This window comes from Toxorhynchites rutilus, chromosome 1 (genome assembly GCF_029784135.1).
Source record: "Toxorhynchites rutilus septentrionalis strain SRP chromosome 1, ASM2978413v1, whole genome shotgun sequence".
Lineage (NCBI taxonomy): Eukaryota > Metazoa > Arthropoda > Insecta > Diptera > Culicidae > Toxorhynchites > Toxorhynchites rutilus.
The window spans coordinates 1,533,811-1,551,868 of record NC_073744.1 but is presented as its reverse complement, the minus strand read 5'-3'; the positions used below and the strand labels follow the sequence as shown (position 1 = coordinate 1,551,868).

Genomic DNA, 18,058 nt, shown 5'->3' with positions numbered 1-18,058 from the left:
CGGGGTGGATGCAATTCAAAATTCACCGGAGAATAATACGGGTATAAAGTTTTTGACTATATAAAGCTTAGAAGAACAACATAGAGGAATCACTTCAACCTTTAGGTGGGAATGAAAACATTTTCAAATTGACAAAGAAAAAAAGAAAAAACTGCAATTAATAAATCCGTAAAATTTACTGTATACAACAACTACCCCCGTATTCAGAAATGTCATACCGGCTCGTACAATTTGTAGTGCCCGAAAAAAAGATCTTTATCTTATCTCCGCCTGATTCGTTGAAGTCTCTTTATTATATGTCAGTTCGGTGCTTCGAGCGTCTGAGCGGCGCGAATGGTGAAAAAAAACTAGAAATTAAGCCACACTGAAAATGAAAAGACTGAAAAAGTCAGTCTGAACAGTTGAACAACGACAATGAGTATTCAAAACATCCTTGCTGCGCTTATATAAGCCTAGAGGGAAGTCAAGGAAACGAGACGACGAAGTTTGGGGCCAGGGAAGGAAGCGGAAATGACTTCCCTCGCACGTCAGGCTCTGGGATCTGAAGGTGGTGGCAAATTGCTCCAATGGAGCGCTGATGGAGGGAGCGAAAAGGCGGGAAAAATAGAGTTAAAAACGCGATTTGATGCGATTGCAAACGATGAAGTTAGTAACAGCGAGTGCAGCTGAATTTGCTCGATTCATTCCTCGGTTCGACCGAGAATCGTGGAGAATTTAAATGGGAAAATGCAGAAAACCATTGAGATTTTTTGAATATATTTTTCTTTGTACAGCGTATTGGTTTATGTTATTTGAATCTCATGAAATGAGAAAACATCGGGCACTGATATTATTTTTGTTCGGTCCGCTTGGATTAACAAACAAAAAATCTGATGAATATTCTGAAACTTTAGTTCGAGTGAACGAACATAACAAAGGAACATTGGCTTAAACTAATGATTAGAGGTAAAACTTTGACCCCACAATTCCACATTCTTGATTCAACTTCGTTTGGTTTATATACTTCCCGCAAAGCCCATCCTATCAATTAGAGTGGACGTACCAGCGAATGCCATAAATAACGAAAATTTTGATATTTATTTTGTGAATTTGCTTGAGGTTTTGTTTGAGTATGATGTAAAAATGAATAAATTTGCATATGCCATTAAATATTAACGTTTACGGCTTGTTAAGACCTCAAGCCTCAAAGATCAATTTCGCTAGCTCGAGTAATGCAGAAATTTTTGTTTCATTTGTATGGCATATTAACACCTGCTTCGCCATAACGTCAGTTTAATGCATTGATGCATACTCAAAGGCACCAACGAAGCCCTTAGGATGACGGAAATCAAACAATGTTAACTGCTTGGAAAAATCCTGAACAAATATGTCACCCTACTAAACTCGAGTAGACCGCGAGTAATCGGTTTTCTACCTTACTTACCTTAGATTTAGAAAATGTTTATGTATAGTAATAAAAATATAATTAAGAATTCGGCTCCTTTAAACTTATGTAACTGAGCCTGTAAAAATAAACGAATTTAATAAAAAAAAACTGCTTGGAAAAAGACTGAATAATGCCAAACAGCTTGTACTCTGATGTAACACCCATCGATGCGAATTCGCTGATGAGTTTGTCAAGAGCGACCGCCTTCGCCACCAGCGGGGGGAGCTTGATTTTGGTTGCTGCCGCGCCGAAATCGCCATCGCGTGCATCATTAGATGACGCTTGTCTCGAAATTTTATTGCCCCTGGCAATGCGTTCGTTTTTTGCAGGGCTCGAGCCTGCCTTCCTCTTCTTCTTGCTCATCACACACTACGCGAAGCGTCCAATTTATGACGCGGAAAGAAAAAACACGATACGAATAACGCGAAAAACGAACAGAAAAAATCACATGACGATATCCAAGTTGGATTACCACTGGTGGGGTCCAATCTTAGATCGAAGCGCAGCGAAAGCAAAGTGAGTTGGATTGCTCAACAGTCCGATGCCGAATGGAAGTTTGCCTCAGCGCGATCCACTGTTTATACTCTAGGCAAGAATTCCCCTTCATACTTTTACTTTTCCTTTGTTCACGGAGACTTTAAATCCTACGATTTCCCCTCCGTTGGTCGTCGATAAATTGCTCGTTATTGACAGCTTTGTTCGGGAAAGCACACAAATGGACAGAACAAATGTAGGGGAAAATAGAAACGCTTAAAGTTTTCATGAATTTACAAACCAGGGGATTCTAATGTATAACATATCAAACAAATCTTACGGTATTTCCGATTCGTTTAGTATGTAAATCGCCAAAATCCGTTCACGGCAAAAATAGTTATTAACGTTAACTTTGTTTCATGAAAACGTGACCTGTTTTCTGATTAGGCACTTTTAGTTCTACGTCAAAAGGTTTGTGTGAATGCGAGCAGACATCTCTCTCTGTTTTCTTTTCTCATTCCATTTGAGATTGTGCCAAAAAAAAGTCCATACGACGTCAATGGGGATTGAACCAAGACCGGCTGGAATACAAAGCTATTTCACACGACCACGCTATCCATATAGCTGCCAGTGCTGTTATATAAAAGCGTGATAATATTACACCTCATCATAAAATGAAGTTGGAAAGTGTTTTCTAAGAAGATAAAGAAGAACATGAACGAGAATATATATTTCTCTGTCTGGGCCGTGTATTTGGAAAACTATACATTTTCTTTCGCGTTACAAATTCGTTAACCGTATAAAGTTTTGATCACCAATGAACTAATATGTTTAAAAACATTATAACTGTTAGTTACGAAAACAATAAGTTTGACCAATTTTAGGAGTATGTTCAAAAATTTGTTACAAATCGTCTGAAGATGGTAAATAACCCTCTGTATGCGTAAATAACGACGACGGTTGCTTTCCCACTATTACTGGTACACCCACGATTACTGGTGCATCTACCCTATACACAATAATCTAGTATTAGCAGACAATTTCCTCAAATCTTCGTCTCTCTTTTTATTCTCATTCCACGAAACACTAACGATGGTGACAACGACAATGCCGTCGGAACCAACAGGAAGCTGAAGAAGAAACAGGAAAAGTTCTGTAAACAACTCTACAAAAGATTAAATCTATTAAACTCTCCAGAATGTCAAAACTTGCTCGGTATCCCTGCCTACCATCGGCTGTACGAGAAGGCTAGCAGTGGGTCGGTTGGTGGTCCCAGCGGAGGCATCGGTGGAACGAACTTTGATAATCTGCACGAATACAGCAACTGGTTCGCGAGTAATAACTACAGCTTCCAGGAATGGGCCAACGTTAGCGGGGGAGGTTTCATGAATGGCACAGCAGATGGAATCATCTACAATGGCACGTATCTAGACGCAAGTGGGAACGGAATCAGACCGGTACTGCCACCCTTCGAGCTGTGGCAAACGATTCTGATAGCGATATGTCTCGCGATTTGCATAATACTCACCATAGGAGGCAACATTCTGGTGCTGCTGGCGTTTATAGTTGACAGGAGCATCCGGAAGCCGAGTAATTATTTCATCGCCTCGCTTGCAGCCACCGATATGCTAATAGGTAAGATGCTCTTTATCAGAATTTGTTTACTGAGAGTCATTTGATAAGTACACTAATTAAATCATTATTTTCTTACACTCTTTGTTTTTTTTTTTTGTGGCAAATAGGAACGGTATCGATGCCTTTCTACACCGTATATGTGCTCATGGGCTACTGGGATCTGGGCCCGCTGTTGTGCGATTTATGGCTATCTGTCGATTACACCGTTTGCTTGGTTTCACAATACACCGTGCTGTTAATTACGATCGATCGCTTCTGCTCGGTGAAGAACCCGGCCACATACAGCAACTGGTGGACGAAGGACAAAGTCTCATGGATGTTGACGATGACTTGGATCATCCCAGCCTTGCTGTTTTTCATCTCAATCTTCGGCTGGGAGCATTTCATTGGTTATCGGGATCTGCTGCCCGGCGAGTGCACTGTGCAATTTTTGAAAGATCCCATTTTCAATACCGCGCTCATTATTGGATACTATTGGACGACTTTGGTGGTATTGTTTGTCCTATATGGCGGGATATATAGGACCGCTTACGATTTGGCTAAGAAGAGTGAAGCCAATCAGCGAAGGATGCAATCGATGGTTGCTTTAGGAAACGCCATGACCGGCATGGCTGGTCAAGCCGCCGGAATAGGTATGTCAAAAACCCAGAGTACTCTGCTAAGTCAAGATAAATTATTGCCACTGCCAGCTGCTTCCGGTCCGAATGCGTTGACTTCAAATCAACTTCAAGTGGAGGAGGCATCGTCGAGTAGAAAAAGTTCAGTTCCCAAGCAGAAGGATGAAACGTATGACGATTCGGATGACGAAAGCTCTACCAATATGAAGCAGCAACAGGAAGACGCGAGAATGATCTATAAAAGGACTTCTTTGGCGGGTTTGTTGGTTGGGGCTTCGGCAACTGTTCTGTCAAATAGATACAACGGAGCGGTGAAAAGGACTGCAGTCTCTCCAAACAATCCCAGCATAGCGAAGAAATTACATAGTAATCCAACGAAGAACGAAGAACTAACCAAAATCAGTGAGTCGAGTATATTAGACGCGGAGAATAGTGATGCTAAAACACATATTTCTCCACTGAAACCGACTCCTGTTCAGTCTCCAATCTCACCGGTAGACATCGAACCACTGGTAGTGGCTAAATCAGAACGGGTTCCGGAGATCTCACACACTATTCTAACACCTCCGTACGGATTCCAAGAAAGTCCACTCGCATCCGAGAGTCCACCGTCCAAATCCGATAGGCCTCATAGCATAGTCAGCCAGGGCGACTCCACTGTCACATACGATGCGGTGGTTGGTATGGACGGTGCCGATCTTCGATTCATGGACGAAAGTTCAGTCGTTGTTGCCTCGCCACAGTATGAGAGTCCACCATCTGCTTTTGCGGTCGTACATCAACGCTCTCCGGCGCAGACTGCAAACCAAAGCATAGCAAATCCCTCACTTTTACAGAAAGCGCTAATTCGGGCTACGGCTCAATCACAACAGCCAGCACCAACTGTCCTGCTTCGCTCGGTCGACATTGTACCCCTCTCACCAACGGGCCAAACAACCTTTACTCAACCAACACAAACGATCAACAAATTTAGTACAACAGTCACAGTAGCCTCCCAGAATCCGGACAAACCGGTGACCACATTGAATTGCTCCTACCCAAATAATTCTACTATAGATCAGGCCTTACAGCAACACAAGCAGGTCGATGACACGAGCCTTAATTCAAAATCGCAACTGAATAATCCCACGTCGGTTTCAAGCACTGTTTCGGATCCCAAGCCTTCAACTCCGGCGGTTGCAGAAACACAGACATCCAAGGCGGCCACAGAAACAGCCACTGTGGCCATGCCAAACCCGAATCCATCAAAAGCACCAGATAACTCCATCCCTTGTGGGGTTCATATCACTATTAACCCTTGCCTGGAGCGACAGACATCCAGTAAGCGAGATTTTCTACGATCGATCGGCAAAAGACTGAAAGGTAACAGAAAAGCCGGCCCTCTCAGAGATAACCGACCACAGTCGATTTCGGAGAAACGAGTTCGCAAAGCATTCCGGACGATTTCCTTCATCTTGGGAGCGTTCGTTGCCTGCTGGACCCCGTACCATGTGCTAGCTCTAGTGGTGGGCTTCTGCTCGAAGCCACCCTGTGTCAACGAGCATCTGTTCATGTTCTCCTATTTTCTCTGCTACGCCAACAGCCCAATCAATCCATTTTGTTATGCTCTCGCCAACCGACAGTTCAAGAAGACCTTTATGAGGATTCTGCGGGGCGATTTGCACATGACTTAGACTTAGCGATGGTTAGGGTAAACGGTAAACCAATATCAATTTTAAATGTAATGATATAGACAATAATAATGTTAAACAGTAATAATAAACTTTATTCGGATAAGATAGTAGCAGCTAAACCAAACTACTTCGTTTCAAGCACTTATTAAAATGAAAAAAAAACAATATATATAATATGTGTAAATAGCTTTTAGCAAATTGAAGAAACATGAAACGTTACATTAATAAACAATTTGCTTCGAATACAAGTGGTTCAGATATCAATATAATTAGAAGGAGAGAGGCGAAAATAAAAAGAAAACGTATCGTGCGCCTCCATTTTATACGAGATTATTTTTAAAAACGGCACAAAGGTTCCCTTTTTGCTGCAGCTTATAAAATGTGTTGAAATGAAGAAAAAACAAGCGAAGGTAGAATAAAAAAAAACAAAAACATCGTTCACTGTTTTGCTGTTAATGAAAGACAATTAAGTGTGATTAGAAAACTTTTCCAGTAACGGTACTTATTTCTCTGCTGATACACAGAAAACCGTGCGAAGAGGCAATTTAGAGCTGAGCAGTGTAACTGTAATAGTTGAATAACGGGAAGTGCGTTGTAATTTAACTCGCAGGATGATGGAAAATCGTCTCCATCAAACAATAATACGTATTGTCACGAACTTTTCCCGCCACATTTTGTTTCTCAATTACCGCTCTCGTCATTTTGATCAGCGCTGAGACAACCACAAACGCACCCACCTCCTCCGACTAACGACAACAGAAACAGAAATCATACCCGAAGCCAAACGGGCGGGAAAAGCTCTTCCAAACTATGTAATCGTAAAATGTTAAAACATATTTCATTTTTTTCTTCCATGCCTCGCTTAAATAAAAACCAATTGCCGTGCGACGCCTTAGAAAAAATATAAAATAAGTGTAAATAAACAGAAAAAAGTAATTCATTTTCAATTATTGTCACCTAGCTGTACTGGACAGAATGTACCCCAAGCTAATCTTCCCCTTTAGTTGTGATATTACGAGCAAAATGGTTATATCAGTTAATATCCCTAACTGACAATGTCTTATTTAGATTTAGGCTAATCGGTATTTTTTAAAGATATGTTCGTTTCTTTTCGTGAATACACTTTCCTACTTAACAACTTCTTTCATGATTATCTTACAAACCGTCCGACCGAAGGAGAAGTTTTGCTTTAAGGAACACAATATTAGAAACCCTCAGGCGGAGTTCTTTTTTGATATGAGCCCCTAAAAAGAACTAAGCATGAAATGTTTCGTGTCTCGTGACTGTCAAACAACCATACACCGATGTCCTTTTTCCTGTTTGGTTCCTTCCCTCCCACCCAACGAGTCATGACCACTCGTTATTGTTCAAGGCTGTATGCACCACTCTGAAAGTTTCCCTCTGTTTCAAATCATTAACTTGTCAGTTTGCGTTCGCTTCCGCATAGCAACAAAAAACAAACTTGAAGCGAAGGAACGCGTGTTTACACAGCTTTTATCAAGAACAATTGTTCGTGTAAGAATACCGTACAACAGTATTAAAAACGCTCACTAGAAAACACATGCATAGGTATGAAGTTTATCGTTGCTTTAAAATCATCTCCTACCGGATTTGAGCAATAAACATCTGTACCATTCCCACGGAAACCGCAATTCTCCGTCATCAACCGGAAAATCTGATTTCCTTCCAAACTCCCTTTGAAATCCGCACTGAATCGAACCTTAGCTTATATTTAGAAAATAACAAGCATTAACAAAGCAAAATGACAATATTTGATTATATTAGTAGAAAATGGAATACCATATCCACCCAGCCGCAAAAAATAACAACTTGAAAAGTCGAAACCGTAAATCAACCTCTATTTTTGATGGAGGCGACAAAGGCAGGGAACGAAGATAAAAAGGATGAAACTTTCGGAAATGTACGAAACATAATTAGCGAACTTTAGGTAGCTTTCGATGTTCATTCACCGGAATTCGGAACAAGGATCAGAAGCAACAACACCAAAGGTGTGGATTTGCGCGTTTGTCCCACCAATCGTCCTGTATCACAAAAGTTATCCAATATTGCGCTTGAAGGCACATAATGTTTTGGGTTAGCGACGATTTTTGCAGCATGGTTCGAGTAAATGTGTGACCTAGTAGTGATGCATTTCCACGACAGAAAAAAAATTACAGAATGCTTCAATGTAAGCTACACCAAGTTTCCGATTCATCAAACGACGGCGAGTAACAAACACACAAAACAAACTCAACGCTGGTGAAGGTCATGAACCAATAAAGCAATGATTGCTACCAATAGAGAAATTAATTCGGAGCAATTCCCTTTTTTGTGAGAATAGGTAAATATTATTCAAAGACACAAACTGGTAAATGCGCTTATAAAATCCGCGAAGAAGACAAAACATATGCTGCGAGTTGTCCAGTAGATGATAAATGAAAATAGATATTATATCATTACCGGTGGATTAAACAATAACATTGTTGGATACATACAAACAGAACATTATAATCATACGGTCAAGTGGGAGAAATAGAAAATGGAATAAATGTGTCTGTCGAGCCCAAGGACACCGATTCCGGAAAAGACTATTAGTAAGTAGCAAAACAAACAAAAAATAAACACAATATCGCTGAAGAAATAAAGTAATTCGATTTGAAAATGTTGTCCCTTGCCTAATACAAGGCTGGTTTTCCTCACGTTGAAAGAAATTCAAACATGAACATTGCTAGTATATCTGCGACCTAGTTCTAAGGATTCGCATTGCCTAACATTCTCGACATCAGAGCGAAACACTTCTGAAATGAATGCAATAAACTCAGATTTATCACCATACGTGATTTAAACGGTCGCAATGAATGACCCGTTCAATTTATATTAGGTTCACTAAACCATTAAAGTTTTGTATTGAAGTACACATAGCGTTAGTAGATTGAGTTTTGTTTGAAGTGATTGAATGTATAATACTTAAAATTTCAATGCATATTTGTTTGAAGTCAATAATTGTTGCGACATTTTAGATTGATCGGTAAACCGATTATAGTTATCGAAATAAAACCATTTCTACAGTAGTACAGTAGTAATTATAGGAAGTTAATGGATCGCATCTCAATCAACGACTAGCTATATGAATGCAATGGAAATTCGCAGTTTTGAAGCGAATCGTGTCTGGCGATAAAAAAGTTAATCAACAATATTGAGCTAAAAGAAAAATCTTTGGGGAAGCGAAATGTCTCTTTGTATACCAAACTACCAGTCGATAAATGTTTACAAGTGCCCTTAGCAACTTAACGAATCAGCTATGAACGTTCAAAATTGACCAAATTGACGTCCTGTTCCACCATACTAATATTAATCCTCATTTCTCTTTGACAGCACGGGGAAAGTTCTTGGAGCTATTCAACCCGCTATTATCAGATATTGTCATGCGTTCAGTAGCTGCCGAAAAATATTCAAGAGCAACGACTCAAGTTCCTTCGACTCTTGGAATAGCATGAAAATACTTTGCCCATTATTTTGACGTGAAAACAAAAAAAAAATCGTTGATGCAATTTTTTGTGAGGAATGATGAAATGATGAATGCCATCCGATCATTAGTGTCTGCTTGTACGTCGCAAACGGCCGGAGATGTGGGCCGACAATTCGTGGATTTACATGATGATAACGCGCCATCGCACCGGGCCCGAATTGTACTGAATTATTTTATCAAACACCATCGAGCAAGCGCCGTATTCACCTGATGTGGCCATGTGTGACTTTTTTTGTTCCCCAAGTTGAAGTTGCCACTTCATGGAATGAGATTTCAGTCGATTGAGGAGATCAAGGAAAATGCGACGAGGGAACTAAAGGCCATCCCTTCGTCGACCTACCAGAGATGCATGGGAGACTGGGTCAAGTGATGGCACATGTGGTCGAGGGTTCTGCCAAAACGAACCAAGCGCCATTTTTTTCAAAATTGAGTTACTTACACCACTGGATGTAGAAACTTATAATCTATCAACAATTAATTAATCGGGTCATTCGGATTTCGGACGGCTCCAAAATAAAAATTCGTTGTTGTAGGTTGTGAAAAAAAACTAAATTGCGTTTAACCAGAGCTAACCATAAACCAACAACATGGCATCGGAAGATAGTGATAATTTTCTCTAAATCTCATAGTTTATCTTTTTTATCGGAATTTTTATACGTAAGGATAATAGAGATGCAGGTAAACTATACATCAACAAGCGAGGGGCGGTAGATGTGGCCAAGAAGATTCAAGCCGATTATGTCTGTGTTTGCCCAAAAAACGGTTATAACAAAATGTCTTTTGAGCAACGTCTGTCAAATTTTTATGCAATTTTACGAAAAAGCTTCATGGGAAACACCCTTCTTTGAGTTAGACTTGAGAAAGATATTAGGAGTCCCTTCCTTTTTTTTTGTCAAACCAACATGGAACTTTTACATCCTAATGGGCGCAGCATTCCTCGTGCGAAGGATAACGACATTCAACATCTTATGAAATAAAGGATATATTCAAATAAATTCATGATTTAGTTTTTTTTCGAAAATTGACACGATTATTCCGAACAACTCATTATTTTCCAAGATTTAAGAAGTTGTACGGAAAGATAATTGTTATATGAAATGTGTGTGATTGATGCTCAGACGAGGAAAGATTTTGCAATAGTAAACTAGTCTTAATAGGATGATGTATTTGCGGATCAGCTAAGTGAACGGCATCATATATTGGGCACTGACTAACTTCTATTAGTATGAGTGGCAGTTTGAGAGTTGAACGAGCCAAACCACATAACACAACACAACATGTGTATATCTTCTGCATGATAACATTTATATCATTTTTTTTACGTAGAACTACGACTTTCATTAAGGGACTTTCGTGACGACTTTCAAATCAGAAAACAGGTCACGTTTTTATAAAATAAAGTTAACGTTAATAACTATTTTTGCCGCGAACAGATTTTGGCGATTTACATAGTAAACGAATCAGAAATTTCCTAAGATTTGTTCAATATGCTTTACATTAGAATCTCCTGGTTTGTAAATGGTTAAAATACATGAAAACTTTAAGCGTTTCCAGAGTATAAACAGTGGATCTCGCTGAGGCAAACTTTCATTCGGCATCGGACTGTTGAGCAATCCAGTTCACTTTGCTTTCGCTGCGCTTCGATGTAAGATTGGACCCCACCAGTGGTAATCCAACATGGATATCGTCGTGTGGTTTTTTTAGTTCGTTTTTGGCGTTATTCGCATCGTGTGTTTTTCCTTCCGCGTCATAAATTGGACGCTTCGCGTAGTGTGTGATGAGCAAGAAGAACAAGATGCCTTTGACATTGCATGAATGCATTAAACTGACGTTATGACGAAGCAGGCATTAAGGTTGTGCGCCAAAAAATCATTTGGCGAATACCAAGCATCTTGAATGTCGTACTGGAAAAACTGCCTTCAACTAGGATTGCGCTAATCTTGATCATAATAAAGCAATGCTACTGTTTTCGAGGTTGTTGATATTAACAAAAAGAGTTTATTTCGCTTGTTTAGACACCAAGAAAGTAAATGTCGTTCTGGAATGTTCTTTGTGATTAGGTTTCGCTTGCCAGTAGAAAAACTTCCTCCACTAAGGGTGGCAGCTGCGCTTTTCTCGAGCATGAGAAAGTAATGCAACTTTTTTCGAGGCCAGTAATATAATCAGAATCGTTTCTTTTGAGAATAACGCAAAATGATGAGAAGTGTTTATATTCCTAGTAGTTTTAAGCCACCAATATATGGATCTGTATGCGTGCTATGGCGAACGCTTGTTTGGCGCTTGGTTTACGTTGTACGAACGATGCCTAGAGGTGCAATTCCACTGAGGCAATACTAAATAACATGTAGCATGATATTTGATACTTGTATGTGTTGTCATTGTTGTTGTTTCCCCGGGGTGCCAAAGATATATTGATGTAGTTAGATGTGGAATAATGGTGCTGGTGCAACATGTATATAATCGACTGTAGCCGAGTCTATTTCAATTGCGAAAAAGGCCACCGGAATAGCGTTCGATGTAATTGTTCCTAAATTTCACAGCACTATAGAGTAATATCCGAAAGTATAAACAAGCGAGTAGTTCTACGTTAACAATGCGGTCGTATCTTGGACACAACCTCCAATAATTTATTATACTCCTACTATCTTGTTTCAATATTCTGTTTTGACGTAGTGCTACGTCTTACACTAAGGGTGCCAAATCAGAAAACAGGTCATGTTTTTATGAAATAAAGTATACGTTAATAACTATTTTTGCTGCGAACGGATTTTAACGATTTCAATACCAATCGAATCGGAAATTTTCTATGTTTTGTTTGATATGCTATACATTACAATCCCATAGTCTGTATATGGTTTAAATGATAAAAATTGAAATCATTCTAATTTCCCCAAACATTTGTTCTGTCCATTTGTGTGCTTTCCCGAACAGAGCTGTCAATAACTTATGCAGCCGCTAAAATAGAAACAACGATGGGGGTAGCGAAAAGTGAATATTAGCGAAGTAAACTCCACCCTTGCAGGGCAAATTAGCTGTCGCTGACGTATATATATTGCATCTCCTTTGAGGAAAATTCTCAGAATCTTACTGTGTCCGATACAAAAAAGGTCGCTTATTCTGCTCGTTTTGTGTTTTATGTTTCCCCTCGAGCTGTGGATGAATAATAACGTGAATAACCCACCCATTATTTTCTTCAAAGTTTTCCAATAACGTAATCCTTGATTTCATTATCTCATTTTTTTTGAAAACTCAAACAGATCAGCCAGCTTACATCGGTTTATGATATAAAATGTCCGAAATGGTCCACTTAATCGTTTTTTTTTTCACCAAAAAAGGAAATATGTCCAAGTGGTCAACAGGAGGAGCGCTCGCGTGTCCACGAAGAGGAGGAGGAGGGTGTCTAAAATCGTGTTTTTAATATCCACGTGGTTTGTGGAAGTTTGTTTATTCCTCCTGAAAATTCACTAAAATTGACAGCACACGAAGAGCAATTCCAACCTATTATAACGATATGAATCATAAATAACATTGTATTATTTCTCAAACATTGTTTAATAATTGCGTAAACATTTTTCTATTTTTTTTTTTGTGTAATTGTGAATATTTGAAAATACCAACTGGCATCCCTGATACATACGCAATTTGGAATAGGTTTGTGTATTGGAGTAATGTAGCTGCCGAAAGCCTAATTTTTAGGGACCGATGCGCCGTCTATGTTTGGCGTATGTAAACTTTTCAAAGCATGCGAATTGACGAATTTACGCAAAGCTGAATCAGCTCATGCGACACCTACATTAGAACTCAGAACTACAAAAGTGAGGGTGTTTGTTTATTTTACGCCCTGAAAAGCAAGATTCGGTGGTGATTATTCATTTTATTTCAATTTAGATTCATTTCAGCCATTGAATGTCGTCAGTATATGGTAAGAAAGTTGGAGTTTTATATATTTACGATGGTTTCAACAAGCGATTTGATCAAAGTCATAGATAATCTTCGAAAATTTTAAGTTTGATAATGCATACCGGTTATTGATACTATGGATAATTGCGATGAAACCGATATCATATCAAATTGGCTGATATCATTGATTATGTAGGGGTCGATACGAGAAGGATTTGCAGTATTTTTAGCGCAAAACACCCTATTCATCGTTTACTTAGTTGAAAAAAAATTAAAGTTACAATACTTATAACAGACGGCGCCAGTGGTTGTATGGTTAGCGTAACAGCCTCACAATCCGATCGGCCTGGGTTCAATCCCAGCTGGCGTCGTTGGGATTTTCTGAGGCGAAAAATCTCTGGTTACGTCTTCCTTCGGAGCGGAAGTAAAAGAAGTTGGCCCGGCTCATGAGTTGTTGAGTCTGATAGGTAGGAACAGGTGGAGTCGCCTCCCTGATGTCGGTGATTGGCACTAAAAGTGGCGGAAATAGGCCGACGAAAAATAAGCGAAGATAAAAAAAAAAAAAATACTTATAACAAGCCATTCCTCGTAATATACATAGCACATTGTAAAATGATGATTTTCTAACCTTTTCAGCGTGGAAAGAATACATGAAACCGGGAAATTTGAAGATAAATTCTGATTTGTCTAGAAAATTTGAACGAATCCCATTGGCGATCTAACGCAAAACGTAAACGATCAGTGAGACATCTGGATTTTGTTTTTGAACTAAGAAATTGATGCTAATGTAACCTAAAACTCAAAAACAAAACACGTATATTTTACTTCCGGGCTTTCCAAGGTAGTTCTCACATGCAGGAATCGTGCAATTTTCTACTTGTGTTTGATTGTGCTCTCGAATTTCCTTCTTTAATTCAACCATTGTCAACATTTTTATAGTTTTCACTACTGAAAGAGGTAAATAAATAACATGTTATATATAAAATTGCGCAGAATTAAATTTCTTACAAACTCATCGCAATCAAATAATCTTTTATGATTATAACATTGTAATTTATGGAAAGAAGTATAAACCTTCCATAAGCTCACATGGCAAAATTTAAAACCATCATCACTTTCAGCGCAGCGCCGCCTAGGTGTAGATTTGTACGTTAGATTGCCAATACTGAAAAAACAAAACATCCTCATTTTACTCACTGCGCCATCTGGTTGTAAATCCAACGTAAATTCGTCAATTAGGTGCCGAATTCTCAGTCATTTGGAGGATGAGTTATGAGAATTTAAGTGTACAGTTGTTTGATATAAATAGTTGTAGAGAAATCTCCATCTTCATTTAAATTTCAAATGGACATGTTGCTACCTGAATCTTTGTGAGAGACTGTTACAAACTGAAGCAAATGGAAAGACTTGTTTGTTGATATGTCTATATTCTTCGGAGGTTGGAACAATACTTAATAATGAAAATTTATGCTGTCAACCAGCTTGATTATTCATGGGCTTCTAGGATGATCGTCTAATGTGGTTTCTATGGAACAGAGACGGTATTGTTGTCTAATAAGAGCTGCACAGGTTTGTACTTGAAAACTGTCTTATATGTTTTCAATTTCAAAAATGAATGAAAAACTTTCGCGTGTTTTGAAATAATCAACATTTCAAAATGCATGTATTGAATAGGATTATTTACAACATTAGCGGATTTTATTACAGTTCGGACGGATTCATTGTCATTTCAGATTAGTTTCAGGTTGATCGTGACAGTTTAAATAAGGTCATGTAAAAATCATAAATCATATTTATACAAATACATTACATATTTGGTATTCACAAAAATGGATAGATGTTTTTCTTGAACCATTCCTTGGTGAATTGGAGATGGTTCCCTTCAGACTCCAAAAATACCAGCTTGTTCCTTTTATACATTTCCTGGAGCCCGAGGCGATTCTACGAAGACTCGACAATTAGCAAACGGAAAAACAATCAATCATCAAACACATTTACCTTTAAAAATATTTCAGACTCCTCCAACGATTGCACCTCTTTATCCTGTCCTGGTTTGTAGTATCCAAACCACTGCGACTCAATCGGTTGTACAATCTTGTCCTTGGTGAATTTGACCATTACAAATTTGTTCAATTTTTGCAAATTCTCAATGTACGTCTGATTAATCTCCCTCTCGTTGTTAATATCCGCCAGGAAGGTGCTTGATTCTTTGTACACTAGCTCATTCAATGGATCGTGCCAGTATGTAGCTTGTACCAGATAATTTTGCACTTTCTGGGTGTAAGCTGCATAGTTGAGCAACTGTCGGAAATATTCACACGTCTTGCTGCTCAGCGAGGGACAGTCCGGTAGCCCAAAGACGCCCTGATGTTGTCCTCCGAGAGTGATTAAATTGTTCATGCTAGGTGTCGGACAGCGCTGAGCGATTGCTCGACTAAAATGGAATTGGAGACAATTCAATCTAATCAAGACATGGGATTACTCATTAATATACAGAAATTGTCCGCCTTGCGAGAAGCCAATCGCGTTGTAACCGTTCACCAATTTGGGATCATTATTCAGCTGTTGGCAAACGTCTTCAATCTAAAACAAGGGAAATGGTAATTACACAAAGCATTTACGTGAAGTTATGTTCTAGGAATAAACAAATCAATACTAGAGCTGATTCAACCTGTGCTGAGTAATGTTATGGATAAACGCTTACAGACCAATGAAGACAAGAAAACATGTAAGGGAGCACCAACCTGCTTGTTTGGGTGAATTAAATAACCACTTTCGTAATCCGTTATGAGCGATTCACCAATCTTCAGTGATGTTACGTATACTTCCAGATCGGATTCCAAAAATTTCTTGAAACCCCCAAGACTGAACGGGAAGCAGCAAGAGTCACCTTAAGTAGAAATATGCATTCATCATTATGTGTATCAATTCACTAATTCACAATTACCCATTCCGTGCCACATAACTATGGGCAGTCCAGCAGACGAATTCCTTGCATTGCACTGACAAAGCAAGTAGCTTATCAGGACTCCGATGGTTAGAAAATGCATTACAATCTATTTCTATGATACGCACAATTTCACTTTTCGACCGCTTCTAACTAACAGAACTCACTGAGTGAATATCAACAGGACAATGGCAGTAGATTTTAGCCGAGAAATGTAAATAAAAACAATGCTACCGAATATCGCACCGGCCGTTGCGTGACTTAATGATTGCGATGTTTTGTGATTGTACATCAGCTGCGATAAAAATTCTTATAATTCTCGTGCGTCTGAACTGAAGCTTCACTTGATTAGTTTTAATAAATCACAGCAGATGGCAGCTTCGAACATTGCAGGGGTTAGACATCAATTGAATATAGGCTACCCAAAATCAAAATCAATATGGTCATTTGTTTATCAACATATCATTTACGAGGATTGAAATCGAAAAATGCGCTGCTTTATTCTAACTGCATGAGCGATTTTCATATTTCGGTTTCACATGGAGGTGTTCACATTTAACATGGAGTTTAAAGTTAGCCACTATTCGACTATATAACCGGACCGAGTTGTAAACAACAGCAATTGATTGAACCAAAATGTCAGTAAACCGCAGCAATATTGGGTACACTGGCAATATGAGGGATTTGACGTTTTAGTCGTACCCCTGGAACATTGTAAATACAGTAGATGGCAACATTCAAAGCTTTGTAATCCGTGATGAGAAATGTAAAGTATCGACCAAGGCGGTATAATAAGGTGGAACGTTATGTCAGAACTGCTGTTCAGCCATTACTTGAGTTCGAATTGACAGCGGCCAAACGAACGGCTAGAGTTTTCTGAGAAAGAGGATAACAAATGGCATGCAATGAGGAGTGCATGCCGCTATGTGTTTGCTGCGCATAAATGTTGGTTTTGTTTACGCTGTTGGCATCATTGTAGTGTTTCGGTGACTGCTGCAAGTTATTGTCTGCATTGCTGTTCTACGGGACGTGAGGGTTGTTGCCGTTGCTGCTGGGATTGGAAACTCAGCGATTGTGGGAGCTTCGCTAGTGGGTATATAAAAGAGGTGGCTCTTAATAACCGGTGGGCTTGTGCCGTATTGCTTTAGCTGAAGACTCGCCTGATCGTTCGGGTTGTCAGACACAACAGCTAGTTCGATTGAAACCAGCCCAGCGTAGGTATATGTTGGTGGGGACCGCTATGTAGCATAAAGATTTGATCTACTTTGTTTATAAACAAAAAAAGCCGCTGTCATTTTTCATCCCCTCTCGCATCATCCATGCCTTATCCTCTGTTATCCTACTGTCGAAAACGAACCACCTGTCAATTCCAGCTCCTTGGTATCGACGTCTGGTGGCAACATCAATGTTTATGAGGCAAATTAGATAAGTAGGTGAGGCAAATGCCAGATAAGTAGTCCGAAGTAGAGTCGAATGAGAGAATGCAAAGTTTAGAGCCTCTTAGAAACAAAGAACAAGAAGAAAGCCCGAAGGCTGTTTTAACCCTTTATAAGACCGTGGAACTATATTGTCACCCACGAAAAATATTTTTCTCGCTGCACTTGGAATATTATTTCAATATTTTACCTAACCAAGAACTTCTCAAGACAATCTGTCAATACTCCATTTTTTTAGGTTGCTAAAAACTTACAATTTGGGGGTCATTTTTATGTAACAAAACCACGGTTTTAGAGCGCCGGCAGAAAATTCTGTTTAAATTCGTTGAAAATGCAAAAAGTTGATAAGTTTTCCGCTGTAATCGTACCACTTGAGCCTGGTTTAGAGTTCCCGTGAACATGAACTTGAACAAGTGGTGGA

General features: G+C 39.2%; 2 protein-coding genes across 2 annotated transcripts in view; one reads left to right on the top strand and one right to left on the bottom strand.

The window, feature by feature from the left end:
- LOC129765179 (muscarinic acetylcholine receptor gar-2) overlaps positions 1–8,494 on the top strand; it is a 169,850-nt gene extending 161,356 nt beyond the window's left edge. Inside the window, exons 3-4 of the mRNA XM_055765134.1 lie at positions 3,027–3,535; positions 3,643–8,494. Coding sequence (XP_055621109.1) covers positions 3,027–3,535; positions 3,643–5,825 — 2,692 coding nt within the window. The 3' untranslated portion in view covers positions 5,826–8,494. The remainder of the gene's footprint in view (positions 1–3,026; positions 3,536–3,642) is intronic.
- A 6,534-nt stretch (positions 8,495–15,028) lies between these two features.
- Positions 15,029–16,471, bottom strand: LOC129778280 (palmitoyl-protein thioesterase 1). Its single transcript, XM_055785085.1, has 5 exons — positions 16,202–16,471; positions 15,999–16,144; positions 15,749–15,837; positions 15,253–15,688; positions 15,029–15,195 (listed from the first exon to the last, which is right to left on the bottom strand). The coding sequence occupies exons 1-5, from the start codon at positions 16,302–16,304 to the stop codon at positions 15,076–15,078; spliced, it is 894 nt and encodes a 297-aa protein (XP_055641060.1). The 5' UTR covers positions 16,305–16,471; the 3' UTR covers positions 15,029–15,075.
- Between the last annotated feature and the right edge of the window lie 1,587 nt (positions 16,472–18,058).

What these genes read in the sequence shown, in the direction of transcription:
- LOC129778280 (XM_055785085.1), bottom strand. Translation starts at nt 16,304, where the DNA reads ATGCATTTTCTAACCATCGGAGTCCTGATAAGCTACTTGCTTTGTCAG. An exon ending in TAATTCACCCAAACAAGCAG is followed by an intron (nt 15,838 to 15,998) that starts GTTGGTGCTCCC and finishes CCCTTGTTTTAG; the next exon opens with ATTGAAGACGTTTGCCAACA. An exon ending in TCGCAAGGCGGACAATTTCT is followed by an intron (nt 15,689 to 15,748) that starts GTATATTAATGA and finishes ATTCCATTTTAG; the next exon opens with TCGAGCAATCGCTCAGCGCT.